Source organism: Grampus griseus, assembly GCF_964374135.1.
Source record: "Grampus griseus genome assembly, chromosome: 5".
NCBI classification, from domain to species: domain Eukaryota; kingdom Metazoa; phylum Chordata; class Mammalia; order Artiodactyla; family Delphinidae; genus Grampus; species Grampus griseus.
Window position 1 is genome coordinate 91,447,887 of NC_138998.1, and position 20,333 is coordinate 91,468,219.

Sequence of the window (20,333 nt, forward strand, 5' to 3'; positions counted from 1 at the left end):
TCCTTAATGAAACATTGGCAAATAGTATCCATCAATATATATATAAATTATGATACATCATAATAGAGTGGGATTTTTTCCAGGAATGCAAGATTGGCTTAACATTGAATCATCAATCAATGTAACTTACCATTGTATCAGAATAAAAAATATGAGAAAACAATATGATTATTTTTAGAAATAATGTAGATACAGATAGAATATAATATAGATGTAGATATAGAAATGGCATTTGAGAAAATTCAACAATGATTTGTTATAGAAACTCTTAGTAATCTAAGAATATTAAAAAATTTCTTCAACCTGTTAAAGGACATTGTGTTGGAAGGAATTTGGCCTTGCCCAAAGAGAGGTCTGGCCTTCGTGCTCAGTTCCTGGGAGATAATCTCTAAATAGTTAGAATTTTCTGAGTGATAAGAGTGGCTTTCTTATTTGTGGGGGGCTTCTTGGATCACACCTGATAGTTTATGCTGAGGAGATGTCTCAGGGCAGGGCCATCAACACCCAATCATCTTGGGGTGGAGACTGGCCACACCTGAAAGAACAATCATACAGTTTAGGATGGGGGCTTTGGGCCATTTGATATCAGCCTGACATCTGGGGAAGGGAGAGGCTGGAGATTGAGTTCAACCACATGGATAATTAATCAATCAATCATGCCCATGTAATGAAGTCTCAACAAAAACTTTGGACACCAAAGTTCAGGTGAGCTTCTCAGATCAGCAATACTCCATGCTTTTGCCACTCATTGAGGCCAGTAGCGTAACAGGTCCCTGAGGACAAAGGAAACTTCACATTTGGAATCCTCCCAGACTCTGCCCTGCACTTCTCTTCTCTTAGTCAATTTTAATGTATCCTTTACTTGTCATGAATATAACCATGAGTTCTGTGAGTATTCTAGCAAATTATCAAACCTGAGCTTGAGTTGATAGCAGAAATGAGGGTAGTCTTATGTGAACTCTTCTCTCTAACTATGTATTTGGACCCTAACTCCTTGCAGCTGGAGTCAGAAGTCTTGGGCAGACATGGCAGTCTGGAGGACACTACCCTTAACTAACTCTGAGTAGGGAAATATGAAAAACGTACAGCTAATATCATACATAATGGCAAATACTGAACAATTCAATCTCTAAGATTGAGAATATGTAAAGATGTCTGCTCTCCACATTTCTATTCAACATTGTATTGAAAGTCTCTATGAGGGCAAAAAAATAAATAAAAAGCATATGAAATGGAAGAAAAGAAGTAACATTATTTCTATTTGCAGATAAAATGATTGTTTTCATAGAAATCTTAAGGAATTCACAGAACAACTAACAGAACAAGCGAATTTAGGAAGATGGTTGTATGCATTTCAACAGCAAAAATTAATTATATTTCTATATACTAATATTAAAATGGAAAATAAAACTCACAGAATAATTGCATTTATAATAGCTGCAAAGTACATAAAACATAAGAATGAACTTTGTAAGACATATCAACTGTCTACATTAAAATTTATAAAATATTGCTAAGAAAAAAAGGAAAATATTTAAGTAAATGGAGAGATATAGGATGGTCATGGTTTGGAAGACTAAATATTTTTAAGATGTTAAGTATATCCAAACTTATCTAGAAATTCAAAGCAACCATAGTCTCACAAAGCTTTAAAAATTGGGGTGGGGGGGAGGTAGAAAGTAACAAGTTGCTCAAGTTTATATGGAAACACAAAGATATAAAATTACTAACACAAGCAGAACATCAAAGTTGAAGGACTATTATGATGATGAGGATGAAGATGAGGATGACAAATATGCCAAGGCCAAAAGGAAGTTTTTTAACCAATGGTGCTAGAATGACTTGATATGTATATGCTATATATATATATATATATATAGCATAAAACAAGCAAATAAACTAACTTTATCTTGCACCACACACAAAATAGCAGATATATACTCAAATGTAAAACTATAAAATTTCTAGAAAAAGACATAGAGAAATATCTTTTCCACTTTGGAATAAGCAAAGATTTTGTAGAGTGGACACGGAAAGCAGTAAATATAATAGGAAAAACATTGATAAGTTGTTATTCATCAAAATTAAAAACTGCTCATCAAAAGACAGCATTAAGAAAAGAATAATCAAACCACAGACTTTGGCAACATATTTACAATATATAACAAAGGTTTTTGATATAGAATATGTAAAGAACCCTTACAGAGCAATTACATAAGACAAATAACAATAAAATCATAGGCAAAAGATTTGAATAGTCGCTGTACAAAAGAAGCTCACCAATAAGTACATGGAGCTTAAAATCATTAGGTCTCAGGGAAATGCAAGTTAAACCCAAAATTAGATATCATTTCACACCTCCTAGAATGGCTAAAATTAAACAGAACAACACCACCAAATTTATGCAAAGATGTAAAAGAACTGAAACTTTATATATTGCTGGTGGGGCTGCAAATAGGACAACTACTTTGAGAAAGCTGTTTGGCAATTTCTCATGAACAAGTATCTACCCTACAGCCTAGCAGTTCCATTTCTAGGTATTTGCCCAAGAGAATGAAAACATATGCCCACGAAAAATGCTTATATAGAAAGTTGGTTTTAGCCATATTATTCATGACAGCCCATACTGGCTTGAAACTATCCAAGTGTCCATAGATAAGAGAATGGATTAAAATAATGTGATATATTCTAACAACGGACCACTACTCAGCAATTCTAAACAATTAAATCATTAATACATGTATTGATATCTCAGAAACACTGTGTTAAAGGAAAGAAGCCAGATACGAGTACATTCTGTATAGTTCCATTTATATTAGGTTCCAGATTAAGAAAACATAATCTCTGGTGATAACAATCAGCATAGTGGTTGCCTAAGGGAAAAAGGATGGCAGGGCTGGACAGGAAGGAATTCCAAGGGAACTTTCTGAGGTGATGGGATGCTCTATATCACGACTGGAGTAATGGTTACAAAGGTATATAAATTTATCAAAACAGATTTAATTGCATATTTAATGTAAGCGAGTTTTACCTTAATATAACAACATCATACAGCGAAAAGCTAAAGCATGATCCTTATGGCCAGGGAGTGAAAGAACCAGGCAAAAAGTACAATGAGAATCTGGATACCTTTTCCATTTCCAATACTACTTACTTTCTAGGTGGATTTAGTATTTGTCTAGGGATGAAAAGTGGTTTCTGTGATTTTACCAAATTCTGTCAAATAAAAGAAGGAGGTATTCAGAGGAAAGGAGTAATTAGAATTCCCTCGAAGGAATTCTGTGGTATTCAGGGCAAATCATAATATCTTTCAGCATACCTTTCAGGTAAAATCAGGCTAAGAATCACTGCTCTCAGTCTGGCATTACAAAAAAGCATTTGTTAAGAGCAACATGAAACATATTTGTAGAATAAGAGCTGAATAACTTCAAACTGATATTTTTCTTATTTTAAAGTTACAAAACAAAAGTAAAAACAATCTCCCTTCTTTTCTTAATTTCACTCTCCAAAATCATAACTGCTAACACTCTTATAATGCCTTAATATGCCAGGCACTGTTCTAAGTGCTGCATAGGTATTAAATTATTTTAGCCTTAGGATATCTCTGTTTTACATTGAGACTAATAAACTTGCTTGTGGTCATAGAGCTAGCAAGTAGCAAAACCAGGATTCAAGCTCCAGCAGTCTGGCTTCCCAGTCCTGTTCCAAGTTATACAAATAAGCTAAGTGTTAACCACTGTGAAATGTACTAAATAGAAATAAAAATAGTGTTGCTGCTGGGGGAAGGGGTATTCACTGAGTCTATGTATATAAGATTTACTTGGAATTTTTAATGAATTTCTCCATTTTTGTTACTGAGAGTCCACTCTCTCTTGCAGGGAAAAGCCTCTAAAAATTATTCTGATTACTTTTGGGCTCAGTTTTGAGATTGATGTGGTAAAAATAATATAATTTTATGGAAGTGTCCTTTTTAATTTGGGGAAATTTCAGAGATTTGAAAGCAGGTTAGATTTCCATCTACTACTGGAAGAGAACAAAAATTTATTTAAACCATTCCCTTTAGCAATATTTTCAGTCAACATTTTTTTTTCAGTCAACTGATTTGAGGGATGAGTTTAAGGCATTAATAAAGAACGAGCACTTGGGTTAAAATAAAAATTGTTACAATTATTTGTCTTAAATGTTCTCAATCAGTCAGCTTTTTTTATAACTTTAAAATGAGATAAAATTTAAATAATAGAATCACAATAAATTAATATTGGAAGACTCTCTAATTAGTGAGGCAGAGAGAAGAGTCTTGACCTTGGGGTCAGTGAGTCTGGGTTCTCATCCTCATGTGTCAAGACTTAGCTGCAAGTCCCTGGACAAGTCCCTCCTCTTAAGATGCTTGCCCTTCTGTAAATAGGGGACAATAGGATCTACTCACAGGGCTGGTGTGAGGATAAATGTATAGTGTATGTGAAAGACCCCAGCAGGTGACAGGGACTCACAAAACTGATGGTGAGTAACGGACAGCTGCCCAGGCCACATAGCTACTGAGTGGCCAAAGGGAGTTCAGTCCTCGCTCTCAACTCCCCTTCTGTGTTATTTCTGTAAGTGCAGGGCTATTAAAGGTTCAAGTTGCTTTTAAATAACTTTTTAGAAGATTCTTAAACATTTTTGTGAGATTTTCCCCAGTACCATAAACTTGTTTCTAGATCTCCTTGAAAGGAAGTAGGGAACTAATCTAGTAGTGTCTTCTAAGTGTGCCTTTATTTATTTATTTAATTTTTTCGGTACGCGGGCCTCTCACCGCTGTGGCCTCTCCCGTTGCGGAGCACAGGCTCCGGACGCGCAGGCTCAGCGGCCATGGCTCACGGGCCCAGCCGCTCCGCAGCATGTGGGATCTTCCCGGACCGGGGCACGAACCCGTGTCCCCTGCATCGGCAGGTGGACTCTCAACCACTGCGCCACCAGGGAAGCCCAGTGTGCCTTTATTTTAATGCTTCAGAGTTGCTAAGAGACTGGATGGAGGTGTTATTAATGCTACAGTAGAGATCATACTGCAGTATATAAATGTATCAAATCAACATGTGGTACACCTTAGATTTATACCTTGTTATACGTCAATTATATCTCAGCTAACAAATAGGTTAGAGGGGGATGAAGGAGATAGGAAAAGTGAAGGAGGATAGGAGTTGCACACATAACCAGTACCTCACAATCCTGGAATGCGGTGTCATTTGAAAAGATACATAAAGTGTTATAACAGAAATGTATATTTGGAAAATAAAAACAATACCCCTGTAAAATAATTCACACATGAAAGAGTTCATAAGACTTTAGGTTTCCCAAGTGTAGGCATATGTATAACAAATTTGAAAACTCAGAGGCAACATGAGGAATTATTATCACTTCCTCATTTAGAGGGGCATTTTCTGTGATTTCTCATTTATAGCATGCCTGAGACACAGCACAGAAGGGCACCAGGACTATGGGTATTTAAGACTGGGACCCTGGCGGTGTGGAATTGCCACTTTCAGCAAACCAGCCATTGATACCTGTGCAGGTAATTAGGGTCATACCCATGAGAATAGTTATTTTTCTTTCTTCCCTGGTCACAGCTCTCAGCAAAGTAAGTTTCCTCCTGGGCCAAGCTTAATAAAGAGCTAGAGGAGGAGAGGAGGGCTCTAACCACTGCATCTTAGAAAGACAGTTGTCAGCAATTTCTGGGTTTGAAGAAGGAAACAAAGAAGAATAAATAGTTGGACTTATTACAAGTTTCAATTTGATATCCTTAGCATTTCTAAGACTCTCCAAAGAAACTCTCCATTAAAATAGATTTCCTAATGTCTTCAGTGAAAAATAGAGAATGGCTTTCACTTGGGCAATAGTAAATATGGGAATCACCATTATGTAAAGTATCAGTAGATCAAAATAAATGTAACAGTACTGAATATGCATGAAAGCAGGATGCCACTGGCATGTATTCAGCATCATCGTTCAAAGTGTTTCCTTTAGGTGGGTAATGTGCTAACACAGCCTGGGCAGAGGCAGATGCTTGAGGAACAGGATTTCCCTTCACCTTTGAAACAATAATTAAACCAAACACATGAAATTAAAAAAAAATAAAGTGAAATGCTAGAAGAGATAAAAATTGAAAACATTATGTTTTGATGCTATCTCTTTCCTCTGGAAATGTTTCAGTTCACGTGTAGTAGGAGAGGGCAGGGCCATGAATGGTTCTGCCCTTTGGGTGGCCAATGACCTTGTGATTGACTAAAGGGGGACTCCAGCATTTCCACATTATCTTATTTCCCCTCTAGTCTCCCCTGTTATTTATGCTTTGATAGAATAATGGGGCATTTTCTTTTCTTCCTTCTTTTGGCTGCCTGCCAAGCTATGGGTAGGGAAGGAAAAAGAAACGAAAACTTGGATTAGCTTGACGTCTAATACAAGGTGAGAGGCCACATCAGCCCTGCACTTGAGAGCACACCCTTCCACCCCTAGCACTATATTAAATGCTAGCAGGCAATCAAAGTCAGAGACGAAGTTTTAATTCCAAAGAAGTCCTGGTGAGGCAGCAAAATATATTTGAAAGTTTATATGGGATATGGAATAAGATATTGCATGTGTTATCGTAGGCAGATTACACTCACTGAGCCTTAGATACTATGAAATATGGTTACCTTATTAAATTTACCTCATTAAAATTTGAGGATTTGAGTAAAAGTACAAAAAGAGAAGAAGATGCTTACATAGTAATAAATGAGGAAAGTCACTCAAAATGTGCTATAAATGGTCCTTCAGCACTATATTTTCAACTTATTCAGCAGGGAGTCTGAATAAGTTCCCTCATGGGAACATATATCTGATTTTAGACAGAGTATTGATTGGAAATAGAATTCAGTTAAAATCAACTTTCTTGCAAGATCCTGTTCCATATATTAAGAGATACTAATAAGAAGGGTTTTAGAAAGCCTTAATTTAACAGTATTTCTTGAAGTTTGGGGGTTATAGGCAGTCTTCTTTAGTCTTTTGCCAATTTAGGACTGTCTTTTTTTTTTTTTTTTCTAAGACAGTAGAATAGTAAAGCATTATAAAAGGCAAAACTGACAAAAGATATTTGTGATTTTTAGACTTCCATATTGCCTACATATTGTACAAAAACTTCATGAAAATAGTCATGAGTTCCACAGTTGCAAAAGATAAATCTCTTGGTAAACTTCCAGTATTCACACAATGTGTATTTTGAGATTACAAATGTCTGGTTAATGCTTACTTCCAGTTTAGTGATAAGAAGTATGGTGGTGGTCAAGGGTCTCTTAAATGCAACCAACCTGGAAATTATGGTTTTAATACAGTTCTGAATAAGTTTGTGGCTACATCATGCTACATTTTTCCTTTATCTTTGACTCTTTTAATTTTTCATTAGTTCTTGTAATATAAGATATGCAGGAGAGAATTTCGAACTCAAATAGTAACATTCAACTTCCTGCAGATATAAAAACAATGTTCAGAGAACAGGATGGAGAGAAAGGGAGTAAATAATTTAAAAAGTCATTGAATTATCTCTAGGTCTTTAATGTTTCCTATCTGTTAAACAACTAGATATGAACTGGGTTTAGTCAATTAGTACCTTTTGCCTGGAACTGTCAGTTAATACCCTACATACACAGGAAATGATTGGAGTCATCCATTCTCACTATCAAAATATCTCAAATTAAAAAAAAAAAATTCCAGTGAGAAGTTATATGAATCAAAACAGCAGAGGAATCATGAGCCCTTATTCTGCAATGAATATACCATATCACAGTGTCAAGCACAACTGCTAAGCATACCCTTTCCATATTTAAAATAGATATAAAAATATGTATCTCATATTAATGGAATGGGGAGTGCATGTTATTTGAGTAGCCACTAGGTATGTTAACAAATGTATTCTTAAATTCTACTTGGGTATAAAAGATTGTTTCCCTCATTTCTCTCTCCACTGGCTTTTTAGATTGCCAATGCAAAGAACTAATATAATTGTGGCTCAAAGCTGTTTGCAATAATGGGTGACTCACTAAGATTGTTGATGGTATTATTTTACAGGATGGTAGACACAAGGGTATATTTCTTTAGGTATCTGCGGAAAAAGTATGGACCACATCTTTATTAAAAATCTCTCATATCCACATAAAATGGTGATGAATTAAGCTAAGACAGAAATGAAACTCTCATATTGACTTGTAAAGGTGAAGTTATCTAGAAGAAAAAAAAAGAGAGTATAGTAGACCCGAAAATAGACTTAGCAATTCTTACCCTGAAGCACTTACTCTGGACACAGGTGTTAACAATAACTCATAGCAAAAGTGCTTGCTTATCTCAGAGGGCAGTAGAAAGAATAACTAGTTAGAAATGTGAAGCACTTAGCAAATCTGAAAAGTTCTGCAAATTCTTAATAAAAACATTTTGATGCTTGGGGTAAGAATTGAAATTTATTATTTTGATTACCAATAATACTGACACTAGAAAAGTTGGTGCACTTTTCAATTAAATAACAGTTATTTAGACAGATGTTCATGTCAGATGGTAAAATAAGCACTTAATTTAATGAAGTACTTTAAAGGAAATGCATGAAGTCTTAACCCTTAACCTAAAGACACTATGAAGTTAAATGTCCAGTATGTTTTTACCCATGATTTTAATTTTGGGTTACCGTATGGTAATGACAAATGACATAACCAAAAAAACAAAAAACACACACCCAATTTTTTTCTATTCATAGGACGACAAACAGGGTATGATGAGACATTGGCAATCAGAATAGGATGATTAAGGATGCTGGGGGAGCTCCAAGAACTTAACATTCATTTGAACATAATGTAGAGGACTGCTGTTTATTGTTCAGCTCAATTCCAGGATACAGAGAAATTTTATTTTCATTCTTTTAAGAAATAAAATTACTTTGGAGTGCATCAGAAACCCTAAATAAATAAAACCAAAATACCCTAGAGGCCAAGCTGTTAGATTTGTGAGCACCTCACTGTGGATTATAAAGGTAGGATAAGATTTTGATAGTCAGGAAACACACACAGAAGGAGAATTTCTGTAAGATAGATACCACCTCTGGGCAACTGTTTGCACTTCCTTTCTTTTACGTAGTACAGGCAATCTTCTAAATTTTCCATGGAAATCATGGGCACAAAGCAACATGAAGTGTTTGTAGGTAAAATTTTCGCTGAGAAAAAAACCCACATTTGTTATCAAGTGATAGTGCAGACTGTTCAAGATTGAGGACTGAAGTGCCAAGATTAGAACTGACTGTGCCCTAGTGTGAGTGGACATGTATATCAACTACAACACACAACAGCAATGTGTTTCTGCCTTATGTGACTGAAAAAGAGAAAAAGGCATAACAAGAGAAAATAAGAACTAGTAATTAAGCACAAAGATTCTAAAATATCACTGCCTTAAATCGAATATAACTATCCCTTACAACTGTGTAATCTCAAGCAAGTCATTTAACCATTCTTTGCCTTAGTTTTTTCCAATGTAAAATATGTATAATAAGAGTACCTACTTCAGAGATGGATTGTGAGAACGAAATATAACTCAGTACATGCTCACATCACGTGACTTTAAAAATTCTGAGCCACTGCCTCCATTTGATGGCAGCTCCATTCAAATATTACTTCACTGACATTTGTATATTCACAGGGTGAGATCATGGATCTGATTGAGTCTGTTTTTTCTTTTGATTTTCTTTTAAGTTAACTTACCTGAGTTGTTGAAAGGGGTTATATCAAGACATCAAGAAAATATAAAATAAAGTCTAAAGTTGCCACTAGCTATACATATCCCCTTGCAAAATTCGATTTCCTCATTTATTAGATACAGGAGTTTGAAACCCATGTTTGAAACCAGGGGTACACCACATAATCACCAATAGAACTTTTAAAAACTGCAATGCTAGAATTGCGTCTCTGACCAGTTGCATCTGAACCTAGGGTCAGAGCTGGGGCAATGAGGAATACTAGGCATGTGTGTATGTTAAGAATCTTCATTGGTCAACCAAATTTTCATTATAAACCACTGTTAGATGATTTGTGAGGTTGATACCATATGTATTATTTCATGACTCTAATAATCTTTAAACATCATCTAAATCATTTTTAAAGTAATCTTGGTACTTTGTCTAATCATTGTTTTAAAACTCAAGACAACATAATGATGACTTTTTCCCTGAATTAGATTCTTCTATGGAACAAAGTGACCTAAGTAGAATAGAGAAGTAGTGACAACAAGATGGCTCTACCTCACCAACACTTGCACTGCTGGCCAGACCTGTCACTGCAAAGACACCCAGCTGTCCTTGCAGGATGTACTCACCGCTTTTACTTAATCTCCAGCAACCTCAGCCAAACTGTTTAGAATGGCTGACTTCTAGGCACTAAGTGCCTTTTAAAAATCTACCTAAGCATTGAAAAAAAATCAGATAATTGAATTCAGACCACTGACTGAGAAAAATAAGGGGACACAGGTGAAATCACTCCAGGTCATGTCCCCAGTCTTGGTAATATAGTCACAGTGAGCTGAAGACAAAACATGATCAGCCTGATTAGGGGGATATGTCTTTCCTATTATAGAAATTACATGCCCAGCTGAAATGAGCATAATGAACACACTGTATTTTCTCCCAGTGAAAGTCAATGAACAATGAAGATCTTTTTTCTACAACTTACTTTGATTTCTTCATGTACAGCCAATAGACGACACCAGCAACTAGGGCAGCGAGGAGGAGACCAACAACGATTCCCACAATTAGTTTTGCCTGGTCATTCACCTTTTCTTTGTTTTCATCTACAACAAAAAAGAAAAGCCCATGCAATTACAGACAATGCCAAGCATTTGTGAAAATACGTCAATCTAGTTATTATTTCTTATTAAAAATGACTGAGGCTCACTACTAAGAGTAACATGCAAACTTGTGCTTTTAAAGGATTAAAATTTTAGCACTCTTACTCTCTTGTCTCATTTGCTATTTTAATTCAAGTCAAAATTGTGACAGCTAAGAAAATTACTTATACAATGACACTTCATAAATCTTGAGCGGATAGTCAAGGAAGAAGAGTCGGCAGCATAGTACCTACCACTTATCTCGTCTGCCTCATCGTGTTCTGGAATACTTACTGAAATGAAAAATGTTAATATGAAATTAAAAACAAAATTTGTTGATATATGGAAGTCACCTTTACCATTATAGTATGATGTAAAAATACTCAAAGATAAAATATCTATTCTACAGCTAAGGGTAGAAAAAAATTTACACTTAATAGAGTGTGAACTTCCCTACCAAGAAATTCATCTTGTTTTAAAGAAAGGAGAGTAGTTAAAACTGCAAAGGTATTAATCTACCACAGATAACTTCACAACTGACAAGCTATAGTATTGATCTGAAATCCATATTAATTTCCCCACTATCTACCACCTTTTAATAGGACTTCTTTTTTAAGAGAAACAAGTTGCAGTGTATGAAATCTTCAATGTAGTGTTTCTCAACTTTTTTCCAATTTTCTGACCTCAATGGAGGAGAATTCATTTTCATCCTCTAGTGTCAGGGATTTACCACTAGAGACATTCTCAAAGTGGTAGGGGTGGAGGTTAAAACTGGGGACGTGGGCTTCCCTGGCGGCGCAGTGGTTGAGAGTCTGCCTGCCGATGCAGGGGACACAGGTTCGTGCCCCGGTCTGGGAGGATCCCACATGCCGTGGAGCGGCTGGGCCCGTGAGCCATGGCCGCTGAGCCTGCGCATTCGGCGTCTGTGCTCCGCAATGGGAAAGGCCACAACAGTGAGAGGCCCACGTACCGCAAAAAAAAAAAAAAAACCACATCAAAACAAAACTGGGGACATCTCAGAGGTGAAGGGGCAATGTATGTTGATGCTTGTAAAAGCCCTCCAAGTGACTCTGATAGTGCCGTGCACCTGGCCCATGTTAAGGATTGTCACTGTGGTGGATTATCATCTAATATTAGACTAAATAAATATTCTTCTATGCACATGGGCTTGCATCAGAACTTCCAGTGATGTTTGTTAAAATGCAGATTCCTAGACCCCTCCTCATACATACTATATTGGAATTTCTCGGTGCTCAGTGAACTTGAAAATGACGGTATTAGATGTTGATCAAACCACTGCAAGGTCTAGAAAACCACTATTCGATGGGTTAGAATAAAAAGAGAGACTTGTGTTCAGGAAGAAAGGATAAGTTCTCTTTTTAGGTAGGACAAATCAATACTCGCTGAATTGAATTCAGAGAAGTCAGTACTCCTATTTTAGAGTTATGTTCGTTTGGTTCTTTTCTCCTGTCAATCCAAAAGGCTTTTAAATTCCAGTCATATTCTGTTAAGGACCATTATCTTTAGATAATTATTTTCTCCTAGCTCCAGCTAATTCCTATCTAGTATATCTTTATCCTGCTAATGTCACATACAGGATTCCAACTGACTGAAGAATGAAGGTTTGGAGGGTCAGTTAGCATCTTGTCCAGAACTGAACCTCATTCTAAGCCAGCCCTGATTTAAGACGGACATGACAAAAAAAAGAATTACAGAATTGAAGATGAGAGATAATTTCAAATTAAATAAAGAAGCTGCTACTGGTATGTTTCCATTACATGATTTCAACATTGACAGATTTTTTTTGTCACTTTCTCTGAGATAATCTCATTTGTTTGTTTTTGTAACCTATGATTCAAATATGATATTCAAAAGCATCAATTTTTGAAACTAGATTTCAGGAATTCTGGTATCAGTTTTACTACCAACTTGCTGAACGACTTTAAGCATGTGGCATCCCTGTGCAAAATACGAATAGGATAAATACTACAAAGAATTGAAATGCAAAATGATAGATTAAGGGGAATTAAAAAATTACCAAAATTAAAATTGTTACAGAAATGTTTTCAGATAATCTTTGAATTATCTGTACTCTGAACACAAAACATGGATTAAGTAAGAGCAACTTAGTCCTTATCCTCTGTTGATCTTGGAAATATTCCTGTACAAGATAAAGTCTCTGACCCATAAAACATGAAATGATTTAACTGTCAAGACAAGGATTGTACAAGAATGGATACCAGGAAAAAAGAAAAAAGAAGAACCTTATGATGATGATACCAAATGCAAAATAAATAAATAAAACTTACCATAATGCAGCACAGGAAGATGGAATTGAAGATTTTAAACTAATGAAGAATAACTTCAAATTTTCTTACATTTTTAATGCCAGAAATGAAATACTCACTAGCAGAGACATTCAAGGAGTTTACTGTTCTCTCCAGCTGGTTTTCTGCTGTGCAAGTTAATGTAACATTCTCTTCAGGGGAAATGATAATTTTACTATAATACCTGCCATTGATATAAGGAGATTCCTCTGTCTGGAAAAAGAAAAGGAAAATGGATTTAGAAATGGAAATGAATTAAAAACATGAGAAAGAGTAATATTGAATGAAATGGGATAGGTGTGGTGTTCTGTCGTGTTATCTGGTGTTCAAGGGTACATGTAAGGTCATAGATAAGACCAGTTTAGGTTTATAACCACAGCATGGAGGAAAAAGAGTAGTGAATCCATACCTGGATTTCTGTTTATGCTTCTATTATTAATTCTAATAATTAAATCAATTAAACTCTTCTTTTTCAATAGATGCTCAGGTTAGTCATTATTTTGACATGATAGTACCTGTCTCAAAATAATTAGAGATTAACTCATCACCAATTTTCTCCTAATAAACATGAATTTAATTCTATTTGTAAACTATGTCATTGTTCTTCACTACAGGGGTGAATCCCTTTATCTTAAGCCATGATATCTAAGTGCATATGTATGTATGGTTTTCTCATGGGAAAAAGACTATTTTTTTCCTCGATTTTCTTGAGCTAAATACAGAGGATAGGTTATTTTTTCAGTGACTGGTAAGTTCATTTGGTTTTTGTGAGGTATTAATGAGGATCATCACTGCCATTTAATTCCTTCAAACATAAGAGAAAATTCACTTTAATCTCTTCCCCAGGACATGACTCCTAAGTCCAACTCCACTAAAGCAAGCATGTACTTGTATTCTTTTCTGAGGCATATTATACACACCACATCCTGTATTGTTCTCAATGTGCTTTCTCCTCAACTACATCTTAAAGGCCTTGAGGACAGGAGAGAGCTTCATGCTTAGAGACATCATGGAGCCCCTGGGGTAGGGGTGGGGCACAAGTAACAGTAGTTGTAAAATAATAGATTCACCATGTGATTGAGGAGGGAACAAATAAAAAATTATGGATGTATCAGCACAAACCTAGGACAAGAAAAATAACATATCACCTAGTGGGCCAGAATCAGTCCTTCTTGACAATGAAGAATGGCATTATTATTTTTATCCTCATAGTAAGTTCACCTGCTTCTTTTCCATTTCTCACTAGTATTTTTCACATAACTTTCTCACTGAGTCTTTGTTTTTATTATGTTTATCTCTACAATACATTTGCTTATTTCTAGGATGGCCTTTTAAATCTTTGTATCTTTTTATTCATCAAATATTTACCAGATGCTTATTTTTCTATTTTCTTTGTTTGCATTACCCAGTACCAAAAGTTATTTTTGCTGTAATTATTACTAAATTGAACTAGAAAGAAAAAAGAATAGAAAAGAAACAGTCATTTTTTATGCCAAAAAATAGATGTGTACATTGTCAGCAATTCAGGTCTTTTTTCTGAAATCAAGAGCCTTTTTGTCCTCCTCAGGCATGTTCTCTCGCTTGTGTGTCCGCATCACACTTAACCAAATCAGGAGGCATTTGCTTGTGTCCACTCCTTTGGGGACCTTCCATACTTGAGCTATGCAAACTTATATCCATCACCCATAGGTGAAAGAGCCAAAATTCACCTTGCTCTGCAAAACTACATTGCATAAGCTGGACCAGCAGCCCAACTTCCCCAGACAAAGAATGGACATTTTAACTTTATATTGAAACTCTGGTTTATGCATGCCTTCTCAGATTTCAACTGGGTCTGAAGCTGGGAAGAAGGCAGCACAGAAGGTTCAAACAATCAAATGGCACATCTGGGTATTCCTGAAGAGTCTTTAGGTGGCTGCACTGTGAAGACGGACATGAAGACTGTCTTAGAGAAAATGGAATTAACAAGTATGTCAGTAACTCAAGCTGACTGGCAATTTAATGGAATTACAGCTCTGAACTGTTAGTGATAGACCATATTCTCATCTTTGTGTGTGTGTGTGTGTGTGTCAAAGAAAATTAATGGTAGTGTTCATAAGTTCTTAGCCCTTTACTACTACCAACTAAAATGGTGTGACAAAGGTACAAATATTACTGTTTATTTTATGAATATTTTATGAATATTTTTGTTCAGCAGGAACGAACCTAGACACTATATATTTAGCTAGCCTTACTCTGGCCCTGGCACACGCAAATCAGACCATATGTTCACAGTATACTATGTTCTTCACCACAACCCAGGGCCCAGTTTCAAGAAGAAATAACACTTAATGTGCATAAGTAAGCAAAGTATAAGTGAGGCCACTTATACTCAGATGTGGAAGTCCATGATGCAGGAAAGCATATACCTTACTGCTTTAATCACCCAAGTTTCAGGAATTAATGATCATGGAACAACACTTAATTTATTTCCTTTTAAAAACAGATATTGACCACAACAAAATGATTCTTCCATTCTCCATGGCCCTATGATTTTAAATTTCTCTTTGAGTTATGGTCTTCCTTTGGGAAAATTAAGAAGTTAGCAAAAGCTTCTTCTGAAAATATACTGCAAATTTCATGTTGATAACAAGCTAGCCTACAGTTTAGGTACCTAAATAAAACCCCACATTGGACCAAGTTCAGCACATAACAAGAAGACAAATACTTGCTTGGTTTATGACGCTTCCACTGCCAGTAATTGTCCACTGTATAGCTGGCTTCGGAAAACCTTCCACATGGCAGATTATTGTTTTAGACAGTCCACTGGGATCAGTTTTCTTTGTCATTTTGATTTGAGGTTTTCCTAAAATGTCATTACACTTAAAATAAGATGTTGAACTGAGATCATAAAAGAAAGAGATATTAAATTCTCAAAGAAAAATTTAAATTGGTGCTCACGTATTTTATTACCTTCTACAATCAGAGTCAATGACTCTCTTTTCTTTAGTCCTTCAACCTCTTGCAGAGCAGTCTCACAAACATAGTTTCCAGCATCTTGATAATGGAGACTAGAAAATGATGGGCTAGATCGAAGCCTGATGTTATCCTGATTAAATAAAAAGTTAATTATGTTACATGGCACAATTATAACTCTCCATGTATTTATTACATAATAATGAAGCCCAAAATTATACTTCTGGGTCTAATGAAAATGAAAGCTTCTTTTTTTAACTTCAAATTCTTTCAAAAATAGATTTCCTTTTTCCTCTGTACTTTTAGAGTTAGACATATCAGAGTTTTACGTCAGACTCTTCCATTTACTGAATTTATAATTTGGAACAAGTTCATAAACTTCTGAGACTTGGTTTCCTTATTTGTAAAATGGGGTAGTAATCTTACCATATTGAATTGTTATGAGGACTTAATTATATGCATAATATAATGTGTTTACATTCAGGAGAATTCTCAGTTGATAGTAGCTACTCCTTATAGTAAATGTAGATGAATTTGAATTGACAGATATCGGAGACGTGTGCTACATAATCAATGATGGATATAAATACCTGAAAGTCATTTTATAGGAGACAGTTTTCAAGACAGGGGATCCATTACACACCCATGGCAATTATGACAAAAATGATTTTTAAAGAAACCTTTAATAACAGATTACTACCCTAATTCCTATGAACAAAGGAAATGCAACATTTAATTTTGAAAATCATTTTATAGACAGAAAATAATGCTATTTACCAGAAATTGAAATGCTCCTAAGAAGACAACTAAACACAATCTTAAGATTATGTGGTACTTGTTCACTACGAATTTTTTTCCATTTCCATCAGCTAACCAATGGCCAGGCAATATTGATCGGCACTACTGACATGAGGTATTTAATCAACAGCAGTGACTGCAGCTGATGTGGAAACTGGTTTAGCCAAGTAAACTTAGTTTCTCCAGTCCTGTAGTAAGACACACTATGAGTGTTCATATGCCTAGAACTTATCTAGCCCTTTGACCATTAACTACTACAAATACCTCATGTTAAATATGCATTTTAACTATCTGAGTAAATAAGAAGTTGTGATGAGGTTGTGTTTAAAAGAAAGTGAAATAAGAAACTGAGCTTTAAGAGTAAGATAACAAGTAACAGAGGATCCAGCATGAAAAGAGATAAGAAAGCAGTAGAAAATAATTAACATTTTCATCAAGAAGAAACTCTAGCAATAAATTTCCCACAATTTTTTTTACAAAGATAATTCTTGCCAACCCCTATTTTAAGTGGTTTGTATGTGTTTTGTCAACACATCACTGGTTAAGTGCTTCTGTTATATGCCATGTTCTAGTAATAAATGGACTGGGTGTTCAGATACACTAGCCAAGGATTCGAGTGGAGGGATCATAGTTACAACCTTTCCCTTTGGTGATAACCTTGTCTCAAATCACCAATTACCAATTCTACTTTCTCACTCTAAAAAGATAATAACAATGTTTGGGTCCCCAGGTAATGGCCTACATTTCAGACAATTACAATAATATAAGTACTCAGGAAATACAGACAAAATTCCTAGTATGTTTCAGATGTTCTACTATGGCCCAGGGGTGAAAAGAGATCTCTGCCTTCAAGGAGCTACTAATTCATGGAACCCACATTCAGACACTTAAGGTCAGTTTCAGCAGAAAGGCAGAAGGTTATGTGACTAGAGTGCAGTATTTATGCTGGGTAAGGCCTGAGCTCGTCTCCACTCTGTCACCTGTGGCTCTCTGATTTCTCCTGCCTCAACTTCTTTTGAATAATGTGGGGAAATACTCATTTTCCTACATATTTCACATGGTTGTTGTAAACACACTGTTTATAATGTTGTGGATTAAAACACATTGGAAGTTGTTAATCCCTAAAGTATATAACTGTATATGTGTGTGTAACCATGTGCATGTGTGTATGTGTATAATTACTCAGTAGATACACATAATTAAATTAATGCCCCAAACTAAGTTTTAGAGAATCAATTATGGATGCCATAGTGATGCTGAGTACCTCTAAAACAGTTTATTGTGGTAGGATTTGTATTATATAGAGAGAAACAGAGTATGAGTGTGGGTGTATAAACATATTGTATAAATATATAAGAGAAGCCTAAAAAGAAATCAGTTCAAACAGTGGAATATTACCAAGGAATATTACTTACTTTCATCCATACCACAGTTGCATTCCTACTAGCAGATATTGTGCATGACACAGGCAGAGCATCGCCAATCTGCTTGGTCACTTCCCCACTTGGGTTTAAGGACAAATCCAAATCTGTGAAGCAGAAAATATGCTTGAAATGCAACTCCAGAAAGAGAGTCAAAATATTTTTTGAGAAAAAAATAGATGAAAGAAAAAAAAATCCTTCTAACTGCACTTGAAATTCAGAAGTGATTTATGTGACTGAAATAACTGAACTGTAGCATAATCAGTCTAGCTTTTCAAGCCAGCTTTGAGATCAGTTTGGACAAGTGAATGGTCAATCTAATTGATTATGCATTTATTTGCAGTTAACATGATTGATGTTTTGACTGCATGTAAGTGTTCACCTGGGGCCTATCACCTTTAGAAAAAAATTCTTAAATCACTTCTGGAAGAAAACAAAGAAAGATGATGACTAAGTAAATATTATAAAAAGAGCTGATAAGGCACACCATGGGAAAATCAAGTATATTTAGACAGCAGGTGATAAACTAAAAAACCATTAGGTGTCTACGTGTTTCTTCAGAGAGAATTGACTATAATGGTTAGCTATTTTTCAAAAATGCTATCCCGTTTCTCATGCAGTTGAAATATTAAATAAGATTTATTATTAGGTACACTGTCAGCAGATACCATTTTTTAAAAACAGAGTATAAATACATCTAAGGAAGTAAAATCTTTCAGATGGAAAGTAATTTCTATAAAAATCTTACTGTCATAGTATGATCTGTATGAGGAAAATCCAGTTCAATAGAACATTTATTGTACAACTACTATGTTCCAAGCACTGACAGGAGATACTGAGATGAATAATGAGCTTACAATTTACAATTTGAGGTAGAGGTAATATGCACTCAACTCTGTGATGACACTACATGGCAGCATGAAATCAGCACCTAGTGGCAAACGTGCTATAGATTAGGAGCTCAAGAAATATTTGCTGAAAAACTAGAGTAAGGGCTACAAACAGAGGTACAAGCGAAGACTTATGGGAGTGTGGAGAACAGAACCAACTTGGCTTTCAAAGCAGTAATCAAGGCATTGCATGGAGGCAGTATCTGTTTGTGGCCCCTGATGGTTGAGAAGGGCTTTGATAAGCAGAGATGTTGGGAAAACTTCTGCCACATAAGCAAAGGCAAAGAGGTGAGAGAGCTTGGCAGATTTCACAGTGGTGAGTAAACTGGTATGAATGGTTATAACACATGGAAGGTAAACCTATACAAGTAATTAAGGCCAGACTAAGGACTGTGCTTGCCATGCTAAGAGTTGGGACTTTATCCTATGGCAGTGGGATTTGCTATTGCATCCTGTGCTTCTCCTTGGTTTTACATGTTATAATTGTAATTTATTGACTCTTTACAGCATTATTTTTAACACTTGTTTCGCCTGCTAGGCTGTAAGCATCTTTGGGATAGGGACCATGACTTGAGTTGTCACTGTGTATCTACAGTGTCTGCCACATTGTAGGCCCTCAAAAACTATTGTTGAATGAATGAAGGGAAGAAGCATGTTTCTCATTAATATTAAAATAGGCATTATCACATAGAAAAGTGGAGTTTCCTCAGAATATTTGGTTGAATTATATTTAGATGAAAATTCAATTCAGGGCAAGTTAAAGCTTTTCTTAGCTGGACAGTTAACTTGCCAGTGAGAAGATAAAAGAAGTGATTTTAAAGGATGATGATGGACTTTGAAAGCTTAGATGAAGAATCTATATGTGCGTGAATTGGCAGAGGACTAGTAAATGCTTCATCAGCAACTATAGATCTGTGGGCTAAAAGCCTGATGAGAGGTCTGTTCTGCTAATATGTGCAAGTACTGGTTGGTGCTTCTCTATCTGCTCCCTTTAGTCATCTATGGAAAGGAAACAAATCTTTTTTGAAAGCAAACACTTTAGAATAAATGGGCAAAAATAAGATTTTTATGTTTTCATT

General features: G+C 35.6%; 1 protein-coding gene across 2 annotated transcripts in view; it reads right to left on the reverse strand.

The window, feature by feature from the left end:
• ALCAM (activated leukocyte cell adhesion molecule) overlaps positions 1-20,333 on the reverse strand; it is a 201,257-nt gene that overhangs the window by 16,256 nt on the left and 164,668 nt on the right. The window contains exons 9-14 of one of the 2 annotated variants that reach the window (XM_082654997.1): positions 18,359-18,471; positions 16,143-16,278; positions 15,902-16,035; positions 13,271-13,403; positions 11,118-11,156; positions 10,710-10,827 (exon numbers count right to left, since the gene is read on the reverse strand). In XM_082654997.1, coding sequence (XP_082511123.1) covers positions 10,710-10,827; positions 11,118-11,156; positions 13,271-13,403; positions 15,902-16,035; positions 16,143-16,278; positions 18,359-18,471 — 673 coding nt within the window. The remainder of the gene's footprint in view (positions 1-10,709; positions 10,828-11,117; positions 11,157-13,270; positions 13,404-15,901; positions 16,036-16,142; positions 16,279-18,358; positions 18,472-20,333) is intronic. The other variant, XM_082654998.1, reaches the window with a different exon arrangement.